We start from the raw sequence: 24,120 nt of genomic DNA on the forward strand, positions 1-24,120 counted from the left end.
GCTGAGCCTCGTATCTGGTTTCTGCTGATTCCTTCAACATCTGTCCCTATGCCAACCCCCCCATCCAACATCCATCTGAGTGGTCGAGCCAACTCTCTATCCAGCTGCCTGTCCAGCTGCACACCCAACACTGATCTAACATCATCCCTTCAGTCTCCCTCTCGCTCTTCCCAGCATGGAGTTATGTAGTCACTCAATATCTCTCCAGTACTTGTATATCCATGCAGCTGACCTCCATCCATCCATTCCATTTCCATCTGTTCAGCATCCATCTTCCCATTCCATTCTTCTGCCTGTCCACCTGGTGTCTACCAAGCATCTTTCCATCCTTATATCCACCCAGCATTCATTCGTCAACCTCCGTCTATCCACTCACCCATCAGTCTTTCCATAGATTCACCCGACATCTGTCAATTCATTTTTCCATCTTCTATACCTTCATCTGTCTACCCAGATCTACCCAGCCTTCTTCCACTCATGGATCCAACATTCATCCAACTTTCATCTGTATACAGTTGGCCTTCTGTATCCATGGGTGGGTTCCATATCTCTGGATTCAGCCAGCCATGAATTGAAAATATTTGGGGAAAAATGTGTTGGTACCAAACATGTATAGACTTTTTTTTTCTTGTAATTCTTCCCTAAAAGTGTAGTATAACAACTATTTATAAAGCATTTACATTGTGTTAGGTATTATAAATAATCTAGAGATGACTTAAAGTATATGGGAGGATGCATGTAACTTATTTGCAAATATTATGCCATTTTACATCAAGGACGTGAGCATCCACAGATTTTGGTATCTGCAGGAGTCCTGGAACCAATCCTTCATGGATACTGAGGGATAACTAGTCAGTTCCCACCAATTTTCATTTTTCTATTTATCTACGCATCTTTCTATTCATCTGCCACTATCCACCCAACACTCAGCTATATTCAGTATTCAATGTCTCTCCACTGGATATACATCTATTTATATCTCATCCATCCATCCTTACAACATCTATTCAAATGACCACCACCCACCCATCTACCTTCCATGTATCCTTCCAACTTCCATCCAATCAACATTCATCCTTCACTTTACCCAGTATCTATCTAGCATCCTCTCATCCATGTACCCAACATTTATTCATACATTTGGTTTCCAACAAACCTCTAGCTGCCCTTTCATCCATCTTTCCATCCAACATAGATTCATTGATCTATCCTTCCATTTATCCACCTAACATTCTATCCACAAGTATTTACCCAGCAGCTTCCTTCCTTCCTTCCTTTCTTCCTTCCTTCCTTTCTTCCTTCCTTCCTTCCTTCCTTCCTTCCTTCCTTCCTTCCTTGTACTCATTTATCCATTCACCCATCCATCCATCTGCCCATTTACTCTTCTACAATCCACCCACTGGAATTTACCCAACAGCATCCATCCATCCATCCATCCATCCATCCATCCATCCATCCATCCATGTATCCATTCATTCTTCCATCCATCCATCCATCCATTCTTCCATCCATCCATCCATCTATCCATCCATCCATCCATCCATCCATCCATTCTTTCATTCATCCATCCATTCATCCACCCATCCATTCATCCATCCACTTATCCATCCATCCATCCATCCATCCATCTATCCATCCATCCATCCATCCATCATGTGCACAAGATCCATCTGCCGCCTTCTCTCCTGGCTGCTGGAGATATGGCAATAACAAAGATAGTCATGGCAGGTGCTTAAGAGTGAGGTGATAAAGAACACAGTCTTTGATTTTTAAAAAGCCCCAATATTCCCAAATTCCAGTCCTAGCCCTGCCATTTCTCAGCTATGAGATCTTGGGTACATTTCATCTCCTTTCTAAGCCTCACTTTTTCAGCTATAAATGGGTGAGCAATGGTCCCTACCTCACAGGGTGGTAGGTGGTAGTGAGGCGTAGATAAGAGAACATAGTCTGTTACTGTCCAGTGGGGCAGTGCCTGGCACATAGTAAGGCCCTGACCAGAGAGCGGCTGCTGTTCACAGTGACACTCTTCACTCTATCCCTGGCAACTTCCCACAGATACTGGTTGGGGGCAGGTATGTCACCGTCCTCCTGGACCCACACTCCTACGACGCGGTGGTGTGGGAGTCTCGCACCAGGCTCGACTTCCATGCCTATGCCGTCTTCCTCATGGAGAGGATTTTTGATGTGCAGCTTCCACATTACAGCCCCAGTGATGAAAAGGCCAGGATGAAACCGTGAGTGGCTGGAGATGGCACCTGTGGGCGGGCCAGGGTGGGCAACTCACTTCTACCCATGTGGCCCAAGTCATGCTCGGTTCCAAAGCAAGTGTCCAGTAAAGACATTTCATCTTGAGAACACAAACAGAAACAAAACAAAAAACAACCCAAAAGAATTGCGTGGAAGAAGAACTCTTTGTTTCTCATCTTTGTTTTTTTTTCTTTTTTTTGGGAAGCAGCCCTGATTTTAGTAAGAGGATTTGGGTCAGCCACCCCTAAATTCAAATCCCAGCCCCATCACTCCCTAGCTTTGTGACTTTGGACAAACCTGTTTCCCTCTCTGACCCTCTGTTTCCTCCTCTGTAAAATGAAGGAGAGAGGTGGGATGATGAATATTTCTGAGTCCATACTCTGTGCCAGGCAGCGTGCATTGTCTCATTAGTCTTCACAACAATGCTGGAGACTAAGTAACTTACAGCCCCATTTCATAGATGCAGCCACTGGAGCTCAGATAAGTGACTTGTCTTAGGCCACATAGCTGGAAGTGGTACAGCTCCTGAAACCTATGGAGGAGTCATTTTATTTTATTTATTTTTATTTTATTTATTTATTTATTTTGAGACATAGTCTCTCTCTGTTACCCAGGCTAGAGTGCAGTGGTGCGATCTCAGCTTACTGCAACTTCCGCCTCCCAGGTTCAAGCGATTCTCCTCCCTCAGCCTCCCAGGAAGCTGGGATTATAGGCACACGCCACCACACCCAGCTAATTTTTGTATTTTTAGTAGAGACAGGGTTTCATCATGTTGTCCAGGCTGGTCTCGAACTCCTGACCGCAGGTGGTCCGCCCGCCTCAGCCTCCCAAAGTGCTGGGATGACAGGCGTGAGTCACCGTGCCCGGCCACGTATGGAGTGATCATATCAATAAGAGAACGGATGAACGTGTTTGCTCTGCATTCATTCGCAGACATCTGAGGACCCATTGTACCTTGGTCATTGCCCTGGATGCAGGGTGTGCAGAATGATGCCAACCACCATTTGAAGGCAGCTATTATAGGCCAGGTGTCTGATAAGCTCACTTTCATATCTATGCATTAGCCTCAAGAGGTGGGCATTTTTATCCTTATTTTACTGATGAGGATACAGAGGCTCAGAGGAGTGAAGTGACTTGCTCAAAGTCTACTGCTAGTAAGTGGCAGGACTGGGATTTGAACCCAGGTCTGCTGACTTCACAGCCCATTCTCCTTCATCTATGATACTAAGGCAGATAAGACCCTGTGTCCGCCCCTGCAGAGTTCACGCAGTCCAATGACAGTCTTCAGTGATCTGTCTCCAGGAAGAATACCCTGTGGAGGTTAGGAAGGGCAACTAGGAACCTGTTTTGCAGGATAGTTAAGGCCGAAGCAAGGCCAGCATGATGAGGTGGATGTTGATGAGATGTGATGCCTGCTCTGAACCTTGGCCTGGAGGCAGCTGCTTGGAGCCTGGGTGTCCTGGGTCCTGACATTCCAGGGGAACCCTGGGGATCCCACTAGCAATAGGAATCCACAGCTCACTGAATCTGCCCCTGCTACCCAGGGAGGATCCCAGTTTCCTCCAGTGTTTGCCTCAGGAATTTTCTGGATTTCTTACAAGCTGGCGTGATGTCTTCTGGGCACAGCAGCCACATATGTTGAGGGCCTGTCTCTGCTGAGGACCAGCGCTTGGAGTAGGGTGGGGAGAACAACTGGGTCAGGGTCCATGGAAGGCCAGATCCCATGTATTGAGCGCTTACGATGTGCCAGGCACCGTGCAGGACCCTTCACATGCATTGTCATACATGAGTCATGAGCCCTGTCTGTCGTTTTCCCCACTGTGTTCCCACTTGAACATCCCAAACCTTTTCATACCCAGGAGTTCATGGACGCCCTGTGCAGACCCTGCCCTGATGGATTACCCAGGCCCTCCTGGCTTACTCAGTCTAAAGGTGTCCATCCTACTTCCCATGGACACCCTGGTTCACTTGCTGTAGGGATATCCTTTTTGGTCTAGATCCTACACAAGGAGCAGAGGGGCCTTAGACTTAGATGCAGGATCCCCCTTTCTTGGCCTCGAATCATATCCTCAGTCGTGACTCAATGTAGACTTCGTGTCCTGGAGGCTCAGTACAGGGGAGCTTCCAGCTTCTGCCGTGCACTGTCCCAGACGTCTCCTCACTCTGTGCAGGTCCACACAATGAGACCAGGTCCCCAGCCCACATCCCTTTTTCCTTGTGTCATGTTTATGTGGGGTCATGTCTTTTCTTTTTCTTTCTTTTCTTTTCTTTTTTTTTTTTCTTTCTTTTTAATTTTTGAGATGGAGTTTCCCTCTTGTTGCCCAGGCTGGAGTGCAATGGCGTGATCTTGGCTCACTGCAACCTCTGCCTCCCGGGTTCAAGCAATTATCCTGCCTCATCTTCCCGAGTAGCTGGGATTACAGGCGCATGCCACTATGCCTGGCTAATTTTTATATTTTTAATAGAGACGGGGTTTCACTTTGCTGGCCAGGCTGGTCTTGAACTCCCGACCTCAGGCGATCTGCCTGCCTCAGCCTCCCAAAGTGCTGGGATTATAGGCGTGAGCCACCGCACCCAGACTTCTTTTTCTGTTTTTAAGAGACAGAGTCTCGCTATGTTGCCCAGACTGGAGTGTAATGGTGTGATCATAGCTCACTGCAGCTTTGAACACTTGGACTTAAGCAATCCTCCCCCCCTTTAGCCTCCTGAGTAGCTGGGACTACAGGCGTCTGCTACCACATCTGGCTAATTATTATTTATGTATTTATTCTATTTTTGCAGAGGCAGGGTCTCACTATGTTACCCAGGCTGGTCTTGAGCTCTTAGACTCAGGCGATCCTCCCATCTCAGCCCCTCAAGTAGCTGGGATTACAGGTGCAAGCCACCACCCCTGGCTAATATTTTATTTTTTGTTGAGATGGGGTCTCACTATGTTGCCCAGGTTGGTCTTGAACTCCCGGACTCAAGCGATCCTCCCACCTCGGCCTCCCAGAGTGCTGGGATTACAGGTGGGAGCCACCATGCCTGGCCAGGGTCACATCTTATTGACAGGCCTGAGTCAGGGAACACCATGACTATTCCAACAGATCTTTCTGTCTTTAGATTTCAGGGAGAGATGAGTTGTTTTTCAATTCCTTCTCTTCCAGAACACTATGGGTCCCTTATCCAAGCTGTGTGCCTTGGGGAGGGACAGACTCTCCTGGTTAAGAATTCAGACTCTGGAGTTGGGCATACCAGGGATTTCAGTCCCGCTTATATCACCTACTGGCTGTGTGACCTTGGGCAAGTCACTTTCCTCTCTGTTTCTGAGTTTCTCCATCTGTAAAATGGAGTCATAATAGTAACTCTTATTCCCAGGTTTGTCAGAAGATGAAATGAGATCATTATGCTTAGTACAACAGATGGTGACTATTGTTGACGATGACATTCATAATAATACCCTCTTATTTAAGCTCCTCTTCCGCAGGACCTCTTTGCCAATGGGGAACTTGAGCTCTGGGACCCCGAGGTTTGGGGAGGGAGGTGGCCTGTAGGTGTGTATTTCTCTTTGGAAGCCGAATTTTCATGCTTTTGTTTCCTGCCTCAGGACTCTCCTCCACAGAGAACTCCAGGCGCTCACAGAAGCCATGTATACGAACCTGCACACGGTGCTGTTGGGCGACGCTACAGAAGCGGGCAGTGGCTGGCATGAGATGGGTCTCCTTGACTTCTCCTACAGCTCCCTGCTCAGGTGAGGCTGTGCAGCCCCCACCCTCCTGCTAGGGCCCGGCGCTTTGACCTGTGTCAGCCATGAGCAGTGGTCAAGGGAACCGAGAGGACTCTGTCGGTGGGGGAAGAAATTTGAGACGCCCAAAGCAAGGACTGTAGGAAAGACGCCAGGCACCAGGGACCTGGGTGTTCATCCGACCTAGCTCATGAACTGTAAAAGGAGACCCTGGCTGGAAATGGGACCTTACAGGTCATCAGAGAGGAAGTCGCAGAGCAAGACTTCAGAGGCCATCTTGTCCCGTGGCTTCCAGACTTCGGGATTTCACAGAACAGAAAACGAAATGTTTGGGAGATCAACTTGGGACCTTAACCTTTTATCCGGTCTTGTAAATGTATGTTAAAAACTACATGACCGAACGTTCCTTCCTTCAGCAGTGCCAGGCACTATTCCAGGCTCTGGGGATACAGCAGGGAACAGGACAGATGAAGTCCCCAAATTCACTCGGCTGACACTCCAGTGGGGGAGGCCGAATTGAGTTAGGTCAGAGAGTGATAAACACAATGACAGAGATCCATAGGTGGGGTGACAGCATCTGGGGGGCTTTCTTAGGCCGACTGACAAGGCAGGGTCATGCTCTGGGGGTCTGGCTTCTGAGCCAAGACCTAACTGCAAAGTGCCCACCACGCCAAGACTCTAGGCAGGGGAAGCAGCAGGTGCAAAGGCCCAGAGGTGGGAGGAAGCTCAGCGAGAGGTCCAGTGTGGCTACAGCATAAACAGCCAAGGAGGGAAGGCGGAGAGGAGGTCAGAGAAATGGGCAGAAGCAGGCCTCAGGCAGTCGGGAGGCCAGGGAAGGCTTTGGAAATTAGGCCGAGTAAGATCAGGTGACATGAGGGGTTTGCACAGGGGCAGGACATGATCGGACTTAGTTTGAAAGGACACTCTGGCTGCTGGATAGAGGATGGACTGTAGGGGTAGGGAGGGGTGGAGAGGGAGGCAGGAGGACCCAGCAGAAGGCTGCCAGGTGTCACCGAGGTGAGAGAATGGTGGTGGCCCAGGGAGGTGGTGAGAATTTGGGTAGCTTTTGGAGGTAAGGTTCACTGGCTCTGCTGGAAGATTTGACTGGGGTAGCAGTAAAGATGGGGAAGCATGGGCATGGGCGTGAGGCATAGAGCGGTGTTAAGGACAGCTCCCTGATTTTTAATGGTGCCCTTAACCAACCAGAATTTAATTTAATTTAAATTAAATTTAAAAAAGGACATTTCAACCCCTCCAAGAAATTAGAGCAACATAGTTCTAGGATAAAGGGCAGCCATTCGTTGACACATACGGGCATGTGGGTACATTTATGACGTGTGTGTGCATATGTGTAGACTCAGTGTGTCTCAGCTCATTTAATGCTCACAGTTGCTCTAGGAGGCTAGGACTTTACATACTCCATTTGACAGATGAGAAAACAGACCTGGAGAGCCTGAGTCATTTGCCCAGAGGCCTGTGTTGGGGTCAGGACAGGGCTGGCCCCGGAGTCTGCACCCTCAGCCACAGCCCTCTGCACACTAACCGTTCCCATTCTTTTTGTTTCGCCCTGGGGTGGTATAAACAGTGTCAAGGGCTGTAATTGGTGTGGGTGATGCTGGTCTGGTCCACCCTGTCATTGTATGATGGGGGCTGAGGTCCAGAGAGGGCAGCTGAAACTACCCAGCAAGTTCACAGTAGGGATCCTCCCAGGCCTCCTGGCTCCCGGTCCCTGTGCAGACGAAGAAGTCAGAGAGGCAGGCTGGGGGGCAGCTGGGTCTGGCTAGGCTCCATGGAGGCAGGCACGGGGGAATCAGCTCAGGGGGAATCAGATGTAAATCCATACCTGTAAATCCGTAACTGTGTCTTCAGGGCCTGAGGCCGGGGCTGGAGCTCCTGCCTTCTGGTTTGGCAGCTGTAGGCCTTTCCACTGCTATCGGCAGCCCCTGAAATAGAAAGGGAATGAGTGAGTTGGATGGCAGGGACACAGAGGTGAAGGGGGTGCAGGTTCAGGCAGCCTGAACTGTGAGGTGCCACCTCTTATACCCACCATCCTGGCCTGTGTTGGCCCTGGCCTCACTGAGTCACACCCAAAGTTCTCCTCTGTCCTCACCTTGTAGCCCTGGCCTCCCCTCCTCCCACCTACCTCTCTGCTGCCCCTTGAGCAGGTCAGGCACGCTCTCTCTTTGTGGGCTTTGCTGTTTCTGTTCCCTTGCCTGGGAATGCTGTTCTCCACATATCTGCGTGGCTCCCACCCCACTTCGTTCAAGCCCCATCGTGAGCGCCACCTGCTCAGAGAGGTCTTTCTTGAGTCCCATTTTCATGATGGCTCTCTCCCGTGACCCCACTTGGTTCAGCTTTATTTTTCTTTATGTCTCTAGCGCCGCCTGTGGGTCTTGGGTGTATTTACATATGGGATTATCCTGTCTTCAGCCGTGCTGTTTTGATATGAAACTGCCGGCTTTACTTCCACAGAGCAAAACCTTGTGGTCCTCTGGGTTTACTTTTTCTTTTTATTTTCTTTTCCTTTATTTTATTTTATTTTATTTTATTTTATTTATCTTTAAGACGGAATTTCGCTCTTTTGCCCAGGCTGGAATGCAATAATGGCGCGATCTCTGCTCACTGCAACCTCCGCCTCCCAGATTCAAGCTATTCTCCCGCCTCAGCCTCCTGAGTAGCTGGGACTACAGGTGCCCGCCACCATGCCCAGCTAATTTTTTGTATTTTTAGTAGAGAGGGGGTTTCACCATGTTGGCCAGGCTGGTCTCGAACTCCTGACCTCAGGTGGTATAGCAGCCTCGGCCTCCCAAAGTGCTAGGATTACCGTCGTGAGCCACCCCTCCTGGCCAGTTTACTTTTTTGGTTTATTTTTCGTTCCCTGTTTTGGTAGAAATATATGTACAGGGAAATGGTTCTCTGAGTTAGGAAAAAACAACAGTGCAAGTGTGATGGTAAATGACGACCAGTGTCAACTGCAGTGTCACCAAGACCACAGGGCCTTGGGAGTACCGCGGTGGCCTGGCGAGCACATGTCTGTCTAAAAGGGGCGGCTGCAACTCTGCTCCTGCCAGGTTTCCAGGGGGGACCGCAGGTCAGCCAGGTTCCTTTTTCAAGATGAGACGAGTGGGAAATCCGGATTTTATGTGAGTTTCCCCAAATGTCTGAAGGAAGGTTTAGTTGGTTTTTAGGAGCTCCCTTGATAAAACACATTTGCGGACTGAATCCAGTGTGTGGGCTACACCTTTACAACTTCTGCCACCACTGTGCAGGTGAAGGACAGAGCCCGGACCACGCAGGCCTCTCTCAGCCCCCACCCACCCTCATTCCTGCTTCTATTCTCTCTTCATCTGGGGAAACCCCTCTCCTGAGAGATCCCGGTCCCTGGTCTTTGTCTGCACAGGGACCCAGGAGCTCAAGGGGAGGGTGAGAAGGTAAGGCCCTGGGGCTTTGGTTGCGTCTCTCTTTTGCAACTCTCTGCTGAGGCCGCAGCCCTACTCACCTTGAGGACAAAATGAAAACCTGCAGTTTCCCTCCCAGGACTGAGGTCAGCAGGCTGGGCTGGGGCTGGACTCCTGGGGCAGCCAAAGGGGGCTGGAGGTGAAGGCGTGTTCTCTGAGCGTGGTCCTGTGTGTGCATGCGCGTAAGTGTGCCTCAGTGAGAGTACATGCTAGCTCCCGTGTCTTACTCTTTTTCACACCTGACCAGGTCCTGACCTCCTTCTCAGGCCTCCCAGAGCCCCTCAGGTCAAGCAGAACCTTCTCACTGTTGCAAATGCCCTGCCCTGAGTGACCAGCTCTGACAGCCCCAGGCCCTGCCACCCTCTGCCTCACACCCCAGCTCCAGTGCCTGGACCAGCCACACCTGGCACCTCTCCCACCAGGCACGGTTGCACCCTCAGCTCTGGGCCTTTGCACAGGCTGTGCCTGTTGCCTGAACATGTTCCTCTTCTGCTTCCCCCGATCATCCTGCAGATCTAAGCTCAGATCCTCCCTCCTCTAGGAAGTCTTCCCTGAATCCCTCCCTGGGAGCAGGCATCTCCTCCCCTTCTCTGTGCCCCCACTTCAGCCCCGTCCCCTCAAGCTCTCTGCTGCAGCCTCATCAGCCTCCTTGCTGCTCCCCAGCACCAGGCTCCCTCCTGCCCTAGGACATCACACCTGGTGCTTGCTTTGCTTCCGACCCCTCCCTCTGCTCTGCCCACGGCTGGCTCCTTCTCAGTCTTCAGCTGTCAGCTTAATGCCAGCCCCTCCCTCACCTGGCACCTGACATCGCAGCCCCCGCCCTCGCATCCTGCTACCCAGCTTTGTGTCTGACAGTGCCGCGGGGCACCAGCTGGCGCATGACTCATTTTACTCATCCTCTCGTCCGTTGTCTGTCTCCATGTGCTGAGAGGTCAGCTCCTTGAGGACAGGGATTTTTGTTTTTTTCACTGCCGACTGTTCAGTGCCCAGAATGGTCTTTGGTGCACAGTAGGATTAGTAGGTGCTCATTGGGTGTATGAACGAAGCTTCTGTGAGTAGCTGTGGCCATGTGTGAGTGTCCCAGGAGGACCCCTGACCCTCTGTCTGCCGCCCTCAGAGCCGGCTACCTGACTCTTTACGGAATCGAGGCGCTGCCACGCACCCATCAAAGCCAGGCCCAGGACCGCATCCATTCAGCTGATGTCTTCCACACCTTCCGCCAGCTCGACCGGCTGCTCCCCAAACTGGCCCGCGGCTCCCTGTCAGTAGGTGAGCACCGTGGGGGCCCCAGTGGGTGATAGGGAGGATGGAAAGACCCAGAGGGGGAGCCCAACTCAAGGTGGAGGACCAGAGGCAACACAGGTGGAAGGACATCCAATGCCCTGGGAGGCAGTAAGAACCCGTCCCTGGGGGTATGCAAGAGCGCAATGGTGGGGAGCCAGGGCTTGGAGGAGAGCTTGGGTTCCTGGTGGAAATTCTGATTCAGCACATTTGGAGTAGGGCCTGAGAATCTCTGTGTATGTGTGTGTTCCTTTTTTTGTTTTAAGGTTTGAGTTGCTTTAAATGTTTTTACAAGTAGTTTGTGCTGATTACAAAATCTTCAAGCCATATAGAATAATTGAGAGGGAAGAATGAAAGAGCACTCCACTTTCTCCCCAGCCTCAGCGCACCACTTCCCTCTGCAACCACCATCACTAGCTTGGAGTACATCCTGGGAGCACTTTCTCTAAACACACACACAGTTATGTGTTATTTTTATTGTTTTTTATTTTTGAGGCTTTTAACTTCTTGTTTTTTACTGAGGTATAATTTATATACAGGAAAGCACACACATCTAAATGCACTGAGAGGTCAGGTGTGGTGGCTCACGCCTATAATCCCAGCACTTTGGGAGGCCGAGGTGGGCAGATCACTTGGGGCCAGGAGTTTGAGATCAGCCTGGTCAACATGGTGAAACCCCATCTCTACTAAAAATACAAAAATTAGCCAGGCATGGTGGCAGACACCTGCAATCCCAGCTGCTCAGGAGGCTGAGGCAGGAGAATAGCTTGAACCTAGGAGTTGGAGGTTGCAGTGAGCTGCAATCATGACACTGTACTCCAACCTAGGTGACAGAGCCAGACTCTGTCTTAAATAAATAAATAAATAAATAAATAAATAAATAAATAAGTAAGTAAATGCACTGAGAGGTAGATCTAAACTTTTTATGCTCTTTCCCAGCCAGTATTCACCCCCCGAGGTAGCCACTATACTGGTTTCTTTTACCTCCAATTGGTTTTGCCTGTTCTTCAACTTCCTAGAAATGGAATCACACAGTATATGCCCTTTTATGTCTGGTTTATTTCATCCAGGTTGTTATATGGATCAACAATCCAGTTTTTATTTATTTATTTATTTTTGTCTTAAAAACAATTTTTTTGAGATGGGGTATTGCTATGTTACCTATACTGGTCTTGAACTCCTGGGCTCAAGCAATCCTCCTGCCTTGGCCCCCCAAAGGCAGGGAGTGAGTCACCATGCCTTTTTTTTTTTTTTTTTCCGAACCAGGGTCTCACTCTGTCACCCAGGCTGGAGTGCAGTGGTGCAATCTTGGCTCACTGCAGCCTCAATCTCCTGGGATCAAGCAATCCTTCCACCTCAGCTTCTTGAGTAGCTGGGACTACAGGCATGTGCCACTATGCCTGGCTAATTCTTAAATATTTTTGTAGAGATGGGGTCTCACTATGTTTCCCAGGCTGGTCTCCAACTCCTGGGCTCCCACCTTGGCCTCCCAAAGTGTTGGGATTACAGACGTGAGCCACTGTGCCTGGCCAACAACTTGTTCTTTTTATTGCTGTATAGTATTTCATTAAATAAATATACCACAATTTGTTTATACATTCCTGGTTGATAGACATTTGAATAGTCCCCATTTTGGAGCTGTTAGGAAGAGGTTGTTGTGAACATTCTTGTACGTGTCTTTCAGTGCACACATGCATTTCACTTAGCTGTTGGCCTGTGTTTTGTTTTTGTTTTTATTTTTTTTTTTTTGAGATGGAGTCTCGCCCTGTTGTCCAGGTTGGAGTGCAGTGGCACAGTCTCAGATCACTGCAACCTCTGCCTCCCAGGTTCAAGCAATTCTCCTGCCTCAGCCTCCTGAGTAACTGGGATTACAGGCACCACCACACCCGGCTAATTTTTGTATTTTTAGTAGAGACGGCATTTTGCCATGTTGGCCAGGCTGGTCTTAAACTCCTGAGCTCAACAGATCTGCCCGCCTCAGCCTCCCAAAGTGTTGGGGTTACAGGCATGAGCCACCACACATGGCCCGGCCTGTACTTTTATAACTTAGATATATCACACTAGAAGAATTGTTCTACCACTTACAGCTTTCACTCAACTCCCTGTGTACCGTATTTCCACATCGATTTATAGAAATCTACCTCATCTGTTTTTGTGGTTGCAGAGCAGACTCAGTGTTGGTAGTGTCCTGGCTGATTCTGTGTGCAGGGGCCGTAGCAACCACTGGGCGGCGCCATTCCCTGGGCCATGTGCCCCCAACTTCCCTGATGAGCAGAATCCTCTCAGGCCCTTGTTCCTAACATAGGCCCCTCAGCCCCATCCAGGTCGTAGGAATCCAGATCTCCAGGGGACAGCCTGGAAAACTGCATGTCTGACAAGTGTCCTGAGAAGGTTGGGAAGTGCTGTGTGTGCTGGGCTCAGAGACTTGCAGCACAGGCCTGGATTCGAATTCCTGCGCTGCTGCTTCCTTGCTGGTGACTTGGAGCAAGTTACTTCTACTTGCCTCAGTTCCTTTCTCTGGAGGGACTGTGGAGGGGAGTGGCTAAGACAGAGTCTGGGCTCTGAGGGCTTGAAGAGCTTTACCGGCTCCCCATCCCTGCATCTGTGTGTTCTCTCTGTGCCTCAGTGAGCTCATCTGTAAAATGGGAGGAACAGCAAGATCTTCCTAGAGGGCAGCTGTTAGAATTGGCTGAGGTAACAAGAAAAAGCATTGTGGCCGGGTGCAGTGGCTCATGCCTGTAATCCCAGCACTTTGGGAGGCCGTGGCAGGTGGATCACCTGAGGTCAGGAGTTCAAGACCAGCCTGGCCAACATGGCGAAACTGTCTCTACTAAATATACAAAAAAATTAGCTGGGTGTGGTGGCGGGCACCTGTAATCTCAGCTACCCAGGAAGCTGAGGTAGGAGAATTGCTAGAACCCTGCGGGCGGAGGTTGCACTGAGCCAAGATTGTGCCACTGCACTCCAGCCTGGGCGACAGAAAAAGAAAAGAAAAAGAAAAAGCACTGTTTACTGAGCACTTACTATGTGCCAGATACGAGGTTAAGCCTTGTCATAGTCAATGCTCAAACACTTCATCGCCCATTTCCTTTTGCTTATATATTTTTAAAAGCCAAACTTTAACGCATTATTGATTTTGTTTACATTATGAGAGAAACAATCTTGTGGTTAACAATTCAGAGTTATAGGTTGTATAAAATATAATACCCCTTCTTCCAAGCCCAGCTTCCTGTGAAACCAGTGTTAGCATGATGATATTATCCCTTCACGGTATTTTGTATGTTCTCACAACTAGAGATAAATGCACATCTACACATCTACACATACACATCTACACATCTACAGTGTCTCTGTGTTTACAAAGAAAAATTGTATCTATTATTTGCAACCCGTTTTCAACCTAACAATATAGCTGTACATTCTTCTCTGTTGATATAAACAACTTTTAGAGATACTAGCTGATGCAATTAAACAAGAGAAACCAATTATAGACATCAGAATGGGTAAAGAAGAAGTAAAACTATTCTTATTTGCAGATGATCTGATATTGTACCCAGAGAACCCCAGAAAATCAATAATAAAATAACTCCAGCAATAAATGAATCCAGCAAAGTAGAAGGATATGAAATTGACATTAAAAATACAAGACATCTGGCCAAGCACAGTGGCTCATGCCTATAATCCCAGCACTTTGGGAGGCTGAGACAGGTAGATCACTTGAGGTCACGAGTTTACGACCAGCCTGGCCAACATGGCGAAACCCCATCTCTACCAAAGATACAAAAAAATTAGCCAGGCATGGTGGCACACGCCTATAATCCCAGCTACTTGGGAGGCTGAGGTGGGAGGATCACTTGAGCCTGGGAGATGGAGGTTACAGTGAGCCAAGATAGCGCCACTGCACTGCAGCCCGGGCGACAGAGTGAGACTCTGTCTCAAAACAAAAACAAACACAAAAAACCAAGACATTTTTTTAGCCCTCACTTGGCTGTTTCAGTAGTTAGCCATTTCCCTCTGATAGATGTCAATATTCTGTCTGTCTTTCTTTTTGCTTTTATACCATTTCATTGTACTTGTATCTATTCTACCATCTGGTGATTTCATTTCTCTCCACCCACTTCTTAGAAGTGGTTTTGCCAGGTCAAAGGCCCTATACATTGAATTTTTATCTGCTTCTGCCACGTCATTTCCAAAACCACAGAGCAATTCATCCACCTACCTAAAGGGAAGAAATCTTCCACCAGATGCCATCAGTCTTTCCATTTGTTTGCTAATCTGATGGGCAGAGGTGGGTAACTTATTGTTTTAATTTGCATGTTGCTACAACCTTGCCAATATGCAGTTATCAGCCTTTAAATAATTTCCAATCTGATGGAAAAAAGGACATCTGACTCTATATGGCATATCCCTTAGTACTGTGATGAAACATCTCTGTGTGTGTTTGGTTTTTTCTTTGTTGTTGTTGTTGTTTTCAAACAGGGTCTCGCTCTGTTGCCCAGACTGGAGTGCAGTGGCGAGATCTCGCTCACTGCAACCTTGACCTCCCAGGCTCAAGCGATCCTCCCAACTCAGCCTCCCGAGTAGCTGGGACTACAGGCACGTGCCACTGGGCCTGGCTGACTTTTGTATTTTTTGTGTTTCAGTAGCCGTTTGCATTTCTTCTTTATGAGTCGGCTGTTTGTGTCCTTAATTATCTTTTTAGAGGGACTCATTTGATCTTACCGAATCTTGCCATCCATGCTGGAAGGTTGTTATTAACATATCCATATTGCAAATAAGGAAACTGAGGCTCAGAGAGGTGAGATCACTTGTCATAGACCTGCAGCTGGTAGGTGGAAACTTGGTCTGTCTGGCTGCAAAATCCTGTGCATAAAGCACCTGCCATATCCTAGCACTGATTGCTTCCCCAGGAAAAATTGGGTTTCTCCATTACCATTTCCTCCATACAGATGCTCCAGAGGAGTCTGGTTAGACACAGAGGAACTACCCCCATTACTCTGGGAGCAGCCCTGGGCTGGCTATAGGAAGGATGCATTTCTCAGTGTGAGCAGCAGGTGGCAATGTGGGACGGTGATTTCTCATCTTAGTTGGCATCAAAGGCATATGGGCAAAGCAGCCCCCAAACCTTGCTGTGGGGTGCTTGGAGCATTGCAGCCTCTTTTGGCAGAACCTGCTGAAACATAAAATAAAATGCACATTCCTTTGATCCTGTACTTCCACTTCTAGGAATTTATCCTACAGAAATGCTTGCACATTTCTACAGGTACACAAACATATTCATTGTCACATTGCTTTTAATTGCAAATGCTAGAAACAATTTAAAGTCCATCAGTAAGGGCTGACTAAATAAATTATGCATTCATCTAAAGGCCATCTATGCATCTAAAACAGAGTGGGACATACTGGTAGTGAATGAAATCTACTGTCACAAAGAGCAAGGTGCAGGCAGAGGGTATACTATGTCACTATATATACAGATTCAAGCAATTCTCCTGCCTCAGTCTGCCGAGTAGCTGGGATTACAGGCATGCACCACCACACCTGGATAATGTTTTTGTACTTTTAGTAGAGATGGGGTTTTGCCATGTTGGCCAGGCTGGTCTCGAACTCCTGACCTCAAGTGATCTGCCTGCTTCAGCCTCCCAAAGTGCTAGGATTACAGGTGTAAGCCACCACACCTGGCCATTTTTTAAAATGTGGGAGTATGTATAGATTTTTGCCTTTGGGAAGGCTGAGAAGGGGTGGAGAGAAAATAATTTTTTACAATATGTGGATTTGAACTCTTAGACTCTTTATTTTTCTTATTTTTTTCTGTATACATACATTATTCTTCCTTCACTTTTAAAGTATAAATATATTTTAAAAGAAAGTTAATCCTTTGAGGACACTTACACCATTGAGTCTGGTGTTTCTCACACAGTAGGGCAGGGGACAGTTAAACAGGCCCCCAAGCTAAGCATAGTGCTTCTGTCTGGAACATTTATTTTACTGGATTATTTTGGGGGCTGTTTATTTGAACATTGTTTTGAGGAAAAAGGCATTCTTATATCAAAGAATCAGAGTCTGATGCAAAACTCTCTGATGCATTTCAAAGGTAAAACCCAAGACTTTAAAGACATGTCTCTCCTGGGGACCTCTCTGCACTATGCCCCCAAATCTAGAGGGCTTAGAGGGGTTTCCCAGAAAAAACTTGAGAAGTACTCCAGTCCGGATCCTCAGTTTTTGGATGAGGAGACTGAGGTCCAGAGACAGGCAGGGGCTCAGCCGAGGCTACATAGCATGGGGACTCTGGGATTTAAGCCAGATACACCAATCTGGTTTAAATTGGTGGGCTGCCAATCACCGTGGGCCTGGCAGCCCTGATTCATGGCATCAAGTCATTGCACCAATAAGAAATACCTCATAATAATGGAGAGAATGTAGCCAGTAGCATTTTACAAACCTCTACCGATACCAAGTGTGTTCTGTGTGTGATCTTTCTGAATCCCCCTAACCATTCTGTGAGCTAGCTGGCCCCCATTTTACACATGGGGGAAATTGAGGCTCAGAGATGCAAAGTGACTTGGCCAAGGTCATCTTGCTAGGAAGGAAAGAGCTGGGATTTCAGTGCCCTCTGTCTTCTAACTTTGTGCTCTGTATTTCACAATTTATTATTATTTCTTAATTATAGAAGCAATTCATGAACATGTTCTCCTTGGGCTAATAATCTGCTAACACTCAGTAAGATTTGTTATTTAATAATATAGCTGCTTATTAGGTCTGTGTCAGGCATCTCTGTGCTTTAGATGTTAACACCTTCGATCCATGTATAACCCTCTGTGGGGGGTACTTTTATTATCCCAATTTACAGGCAAGAAAACTGAGGTGCTGAGAGATGAAGTGACTTGTTCAAGGTCAGGCTTTCTGCTACAGAGCTGGGCCTCTTAACTGGGCTCCCCTGACTTTTGTAAAAAAAAAAAAAATTGCATATTACAAAAAGGAAAATTCTTTTTTGACCACATTCCCTCTAAATCTATCCCTAGGTAACTATTGCTATCAGTTTGGTGTTATCCTTCTAGAACAGTGCTGTACATAGACATATTATAGGAATCACATTTGTAATTTAAAAGTTTATATTAGACACATTAAAAAAGAAAAAATAGAGGTGAAATCTATTTTAATACTACATTTTATTTAAGCCAATATATCTAAAACATTATTAGTATTTCAGCATGTAACCAATGTTAAACGTTGTTAATAAGGTATTTTACATTTTGTTTCTCATGCTGACTCTGGAATCCAGTGTCTACTCTACCCTATATTAAATGTGGCTGCATTTGAGCCAGCCCCATTTCAGTGCTCCGTAACCCCCTGGGGCTTGTGGCCACTCTGTTGCCCAAGGCTCACCTGCAGGGCCCCAGGTTGAGCCACCAAGCTCAGTTTTCCAGAATCTTCTCTTCCTCACTCCCATATGCACTGACTCCTTGAATCTCTACAGTATGTGATGTTTCACTGGAAATTATTTTTTGGGGGTTTGCCAGATTTTCGATTATTTTATTTTAAAAATTATTTCACATGGTTTAAACATTAAAAATATAAAGTAGATTATAAACCACATACCCGATACGGAGTTAAAATCCAAAATATATAAGGAACTCATACAACTCAATACCAAAAAATCCAAATAACAGCCGGGCGCAGTGGCTCATGCCTGTAATCCCAGCACTTTGGAAGGCCGAGGCGCTCGGATCACGAGGTCAAGAGATTGAGACCATGCTGGCCAACATGGTGAAACCCTGTCTCTACTAAAAAATATAAAAATTAGCTGGGTGTGGTGGTGCGTGCCTGTAGTCCCAGCTACTCCGGAGGCTGAGGCAGGAGAATTACCTGAACCCGGCAGGTGGAGGTTGCAGTGAGCCGAGATCACACCACCACACTCCAGCCTGGTGACAGCACGACTCCGCCTCAAAAAAAAAAAAAAAAAAAAAAATCCAAATAACCTGACTGCAAAATGAACAAAGGACCAGAACAGGCATTTTTCCCGAAGAAGACATACAAATGGCAACAGGTATGATAAGGTGTTCAATATCACTACGCATCGGGAAAATGCAAATCAAAATCACAAGGAGATACCACCACACACCCGTTAGAAATGTCGAAAGATGACAAGTGTTGGCAAGGATGTGGAGAAAAGAGAACTCTTTTGCACTGTTGGTGGGAATGTAAATTGGTATAGCCATCATGGAGAACAGTAGGGAAGTTCCTACAAAATCAAAAATAGAGCTACCACATCATCCAGCAATCTCTCTTTTAGGTATATATTAGAAGGAAACGAACTCACTATCTGGAAGAGATATCTTGCACCTCCATTTCATTGCAGCGTTATTCACAACAGCTGAGACACAGACACAAACTAAGTGTCCATCAGTGGATGAACAGATACAGAGATAGTGGTACAATGCCCCCCTCAACCTCAGGGGATATGTTCCAAGACCCCCAGTGGATGCCAGGAACCAAGGGTGGTACTAAACCCTGTATATACTGTTTTGTCTTATACGTAGAGAACTATGACAGAATTTAATTTTTTTTTTTTTTTTTTTTTTGAGATGGAGTTTTGCTCTTGTCACCCAGGCTGGAGTGCAATGGTGCAATCTTGGCTCACCACAACCTCCGCCTCCCAGGTTCAAGCTATTCTCCTCCTCAGCCTCCCGAGTAGCTGAGATTACAGGCTTGCACCACCACACCTGGCTAATTTTGTATTTTTAGTAGAGATGGAGTTTCTCCATGTTGATCAGGCTAGTCTCCAACTCCCGACATCAGGTCATCCGCCTGCCTTGGCCTCCCAAAGTGCTGGGATTACAGGCATGAGCCACCACCCCCGGCCCTGATAGAGTTTAATTTATAAATGAGGCACAGTAGGGGATTAACAACATAGTAATAAAATGAAACCAATTATAACAATATACTGTAATAAAAACAAAATAAGGGTTACTTTAACACAAGTCCTACCATATCATGACGGTTGATGTGATCACCGAGACGGTGGCTCCTGAGTGACTAATGGGCAGGTGTGGTCTGCAGCGTGGATACGCTGGACAGAGGGATGATTCACGTCCTAGGCAAGACGGAGCAGGATGGCACAAGAGTTCATCATGCTACGCAGACTGGCATGCGATTTCAAACTTAGGGATTGTTTATGTCTTGAGTTTTTCATTTAATATTCTTGGACCATGGTTGACCATGGGTAACGGAAACCTTGGAAAGTGAAACTGTGGATAAGACAGGACTGCTGTGTGTGTAAATACACGATAGAATGTTATTCAGCCATAAAAAGGGAGAAATCCTGCCATTTGTAACAATATGGATGAACCTGGAAGACATTATTGTAAGTGAAATAAGCCAGACACAGAAAATCAAATACTGCAAGATGTCATTTGTATGTGGGAGCTAAGAAAGTTGAATTCAGAGGAACAGTGGAATAGTGGTTACCGGGGCTCAGGAGGTGTTGGTTGAGGGTATAAACTTTGAGTTATAAGATGAATTAGTAGTTAGTAACGATGTATTGTATACTTGAAATTTGCTAAGAGAGTGGATCTTAAGTGTTCTCACCATGCATGCACATGTGAGCGTGCATGTAACTACGTGAGGTGATGGATATGCTAATTAGCTTGATTGTGGCAATCATTTCACACAGTATATGTGTATCAAAACATCATGTTGTACAACTTAAATAAGAATTTTCATTTGTCAATTATACCTCAGTAAGGTTGGAAAAAAATTAATAACAGTGTTAAGTCTCCTTCCTTTTCTTGTCACACCCCCTTCCACCAATTTCCACTGCTCATAATCGATTCGTTTTATTAGTTTCGAATGGATCCTTCTAGAGTTCCTTCAGACAAGTGCAAGTGAATGTGACTATATTCTTATTTTTCTTTTTTTCCACAAATGCTTAATAAACATGTGGTTGCTGGCACTTTGCTTTGTGCTAACAACATATCATAGCAATAGATAACTCTCGGGTAAGGTTTAGTGTGTCCTCTGCACTGCTCTAAGGGATATACAAGTGTAAACTGATTTGATTCGTGATCCAATCACTGCTATATATATATATATATAATTTTGTTTTTGAGAGAGAATCTTGCTCTATTGTCCAGGCTGGAGTGCAGTGGTGCAATCTCTGCTCTCTGCAGCCTCCCCTTCCTGGGTTCAAGTGATTCTCCTGCCCCAGCCTCCTGAGTAGCTGGGACTACAGGTGCCCACCACCATGCCTGGCTAATTTTTGTATTTTTGTATTTTTGTTAGAGATGGGGTTTCGCCATGTTGGTCAGGCTGGTCTTGAACTCCTGACCTCAGGTGATCTGCCCGTCTTGGCCTCCCAAAGTGCTGGGATTATAGGAGTGAGCCACTGCACCCAGCCCACTGCTATATTTTTATCCTGTGTTTTTTGCCAGGCAGGACAGAGCAGGATGGCACAAGATTTCAACACACTACTCAGAACAGCATGTAATTTAAAACCTATGACTGTTTATGTCCAGAATTTTTCATTTAGTATTTTTGGACCATCGTTGACCATGGGTAACTGAAACCTTGGAATTCAAATTCTTTTGTATTTTGAGTATCGCTTTGTCACCCAGGCTGGTGTGCAGTGGCTCTATCTCAGCTCACTGCAACCTCCACCTCCCAGGTTCAAGCGATTCTCCTGCCTCAGCCTCCCGAGTAACTGGGATTACAGTTGCCCGCCACCACGCCCGGCTAATTTTTTTTGTATTTTTAGTAGAGACGGGGTTTCACCATGTTGGCCAGGCTGGCTTCAAACTCCTGACCTCAGGTGATCTGCCCACCTTGGCCTCCCAAAGTATTGGAATTACAGGTGTGAGCCACCGCGCCCGGCTGGAATCCAAATTCTTTGTTATACAACACTATCTTTGACTCATTTTTGCCAAATGACCTTCATATACCTTTTTAAAAAAAACTGTGCTAAAATAATATATAACATAAAATATACTATTTTAACCATTTTAATTGTACAATTCAGTGGCAGTAAATACATTCACAATGTTGTATAACCATGCCATTATCTATTTCCAGAAACTTTTCATTATTCTAAACAAAAGCTTGTGCCCATTAAACAAAATTCTCCACCTGCCTTTCCTCCCAGCCTGATATATCTTCTATTCTACTTTCTGTCTCTGAATTTCCTGTTCTAGGAATCTCATGTAAGTGGCATCATACAATATTTGTCCTTTTGTGTCTGGCTTATTTCGCTTAGCATAATATTTTCAAGGTTCATCCATGTTGTAGTATGTGTCAGAATATCTTTTTTTTTTTTTTTTTTTTTTTGGAGACAGAGTCTTGCTAGGCTGGAGTGCAGTGTTGCTCACTACAATCTCCGCCTCCCGGGTTCAAGCTATTCTCATGCCTCAGTTTCCTGAGTAGCTGGGATTACAGGTACATGTCACTACGCCTGGCTAATTTTTTTTTTTTTTTTTTTTGTATTTTGGTAGAGACAGGGTTTCATCATGTTGCCTAGGCTGGTCTCTAACTCTTGAGCTCAGGAAATCTGCCCGCCTTGGCCTCCCAAGGTGCTAGGATTGCAGGCATGAGCCACCACGCCTGGCATATGTGTCAGAATTTCATGCCTTTTAAAGACTGAATACATTGTGTGTATATACTGCATTCTATTTATCCAGTCACCTATCAACCAACACCTGGGTTGTTTCCGCCTTTTGGCTACTGTGAATAATGCTGCTACGAACATTGGTGCATGAGTATCTGTTTGAGTCTCTGGTTTCAGTTCTTTGGGGTATATACCTAGAACTAGAATTACTGGATCATATGGTAATTCTTTAACTTTCTGAGGAACTGCTAAACTCTTTTTCATAGCAACTGCAGTATTTTACATTCCCACCAGCAATGCATAAGGGTTTCAATTTCTCCACATCCTCACCATCCCTTATTTTCTGTGTTTTAAATAGTAGTCATTCTCATGGTTGTGAATGGTATCACACAGCGGTTTTGATATGCATTTTTCTAATGACTAATGGTGTTGAGCCTCTTTTCATGTGTTTATCAGCCATTTGTAGCTCTTCTTTGGAGAAATATCTATTCAAGTCCTTTGCCAATTTTTGAAACAGGTTGTTTGTTTTTTATTGTTGTTGAGTTGTAGGAGTTCTTTTATGTATTTAGGGTGCTAGACCCTTATCAGATATATTATTTGCAAATATTTTCTCACATTCTGTCAGCTGTCTTTTCATACTGCATTAGCTTTTTTGCTTAATTATTCATTTATTGTGCAAATATTGAGTGCCTCCTATGTACTCAGAACTGCTCTAGGCACAGGGGAAAAGTAGAGAATGGTCCTGCCTTACTTTTTAAAGTCATCTGTAAACGCCGTGTTTACAGTGATATTCAAGATTGCAGTCGTGTGGTCAGACTTCAAAGAATGCCAGTTATTTCTAAAGCTGTGTTAAATTTCTTTGCCTCTTTTTTTAGCCATCCCATCAGATGATGCTTAGAAGTATCCAGAGTTTGCATCAACTGAGGTGGTTTTAACACGCCCGTGCCCTGCAGACCTAAACCCCTGGATGCCCAGTTCCCACCCACGTGATTTTGACATGATCAATCTGGGGTTGGCACCTGGGCATCCAGAGATTTAAGAGCTCCCAGGTAATTCTTCAGAGAGCCTGAAAAGTTGAGACACATAGGAAGATAATGTATTTCAGTTGAACATGTAAGCTCATTGCTTTACATTGAAATGTCACCTGAAATGGTGACATTCATTTCAATGTAAAACAATGAGCTCAAGTTGAAGTCTAAAAGTTAAACATATTCAGCATATTATTTGAAAATGAAGCCAAAATACTTAAAAAAAAAAAAAACATAGGCTACATTTCTGACCCTTTCAAACGCCCTGTGATGTGCAGCCAGGTTTAGAATCAGTGCTGGGGCGAGTCTTCCTGAAACACAGCTTGTGGTTCAGAAGAGTCAGTGAGGGAGTTTCCAATACTTTGAAACTTCAGAGCAATCCAAGGTGACTCTGTTTTCCAAGGGGTGATTTCAGAGAATACCAAATCTTATATTTTATATTTTTGTTTTAAACTTTATATCTGTGCATATAAATAGCATTACCTTGGAGCTTTAAAACAATATATATTAAGTCTCATGTATGGTTCATGAAAATATTCTTTTTAAAAAGAAGGAGGAAAGAAAACAATATCTAAATAGTATCATTCTTCAGTGCCCGGCTTTATCCTCTTACCAGTCTGCCCTTCGGAACTCTCTGTGTCTGTATGTAAAATGTACTAATTCACTTTCACTGCTGTATGGTTTTTCCAGAACATAAACACACCATTGTCTGTTTAATGGTGATTGCACGCCAGTGATCTGTGGGCCAAAGTTGACCTTCAGAGATGCTTCTGTGGTCAGCACAGT

The 24,120-nt window shown here is 46.0% G+C and overlaps 1 protein-coding gene across 2 annotated transcripts in view; it reads left to right on the plus strand.

Moving 5' to 3' along the window:
• PTGIS (prostaglandin I2 synthase) overlaps window positions 1-24,120 on the plus strand; it is a 67,574-nt gene that overhangs the window by 22,062 nt on the left and 21,392 nt on the right. For both annotated transcript variants that reach the window (XM_011722895.2, XM_011722894.3), the window contains exons 3-5: window positions 2,056-2,234; window positions 5,834-5,977; window positions 10,547-10,698. In XM_011722895.2, the coding sequence (XP_011721197.2) occupies window positions 2,056-2,234; window positions 5,834-5,977; window positions 10,547-10,698 (475 nt within the window). The remainder of the gene's footprint in view (window positions 1-2,055; window positions 2,235-5,833; window positions 5,978-10,546; window positions 10,699-24,120) is intronic.

This window comes from Macaca nemestrina, chromosome 15 (assembly GCF_043159975.1).
Source record: "Macaca nemestrina isolate mMacNem1 chromosome 15, mMacNem.hap1, whole genome shotgun sequence".
NCBI lineage: Eukaryota > Metazoa > Chordata > Mammalia > Primates > Cercopithecidae > Macaca > Macaca nemestrina.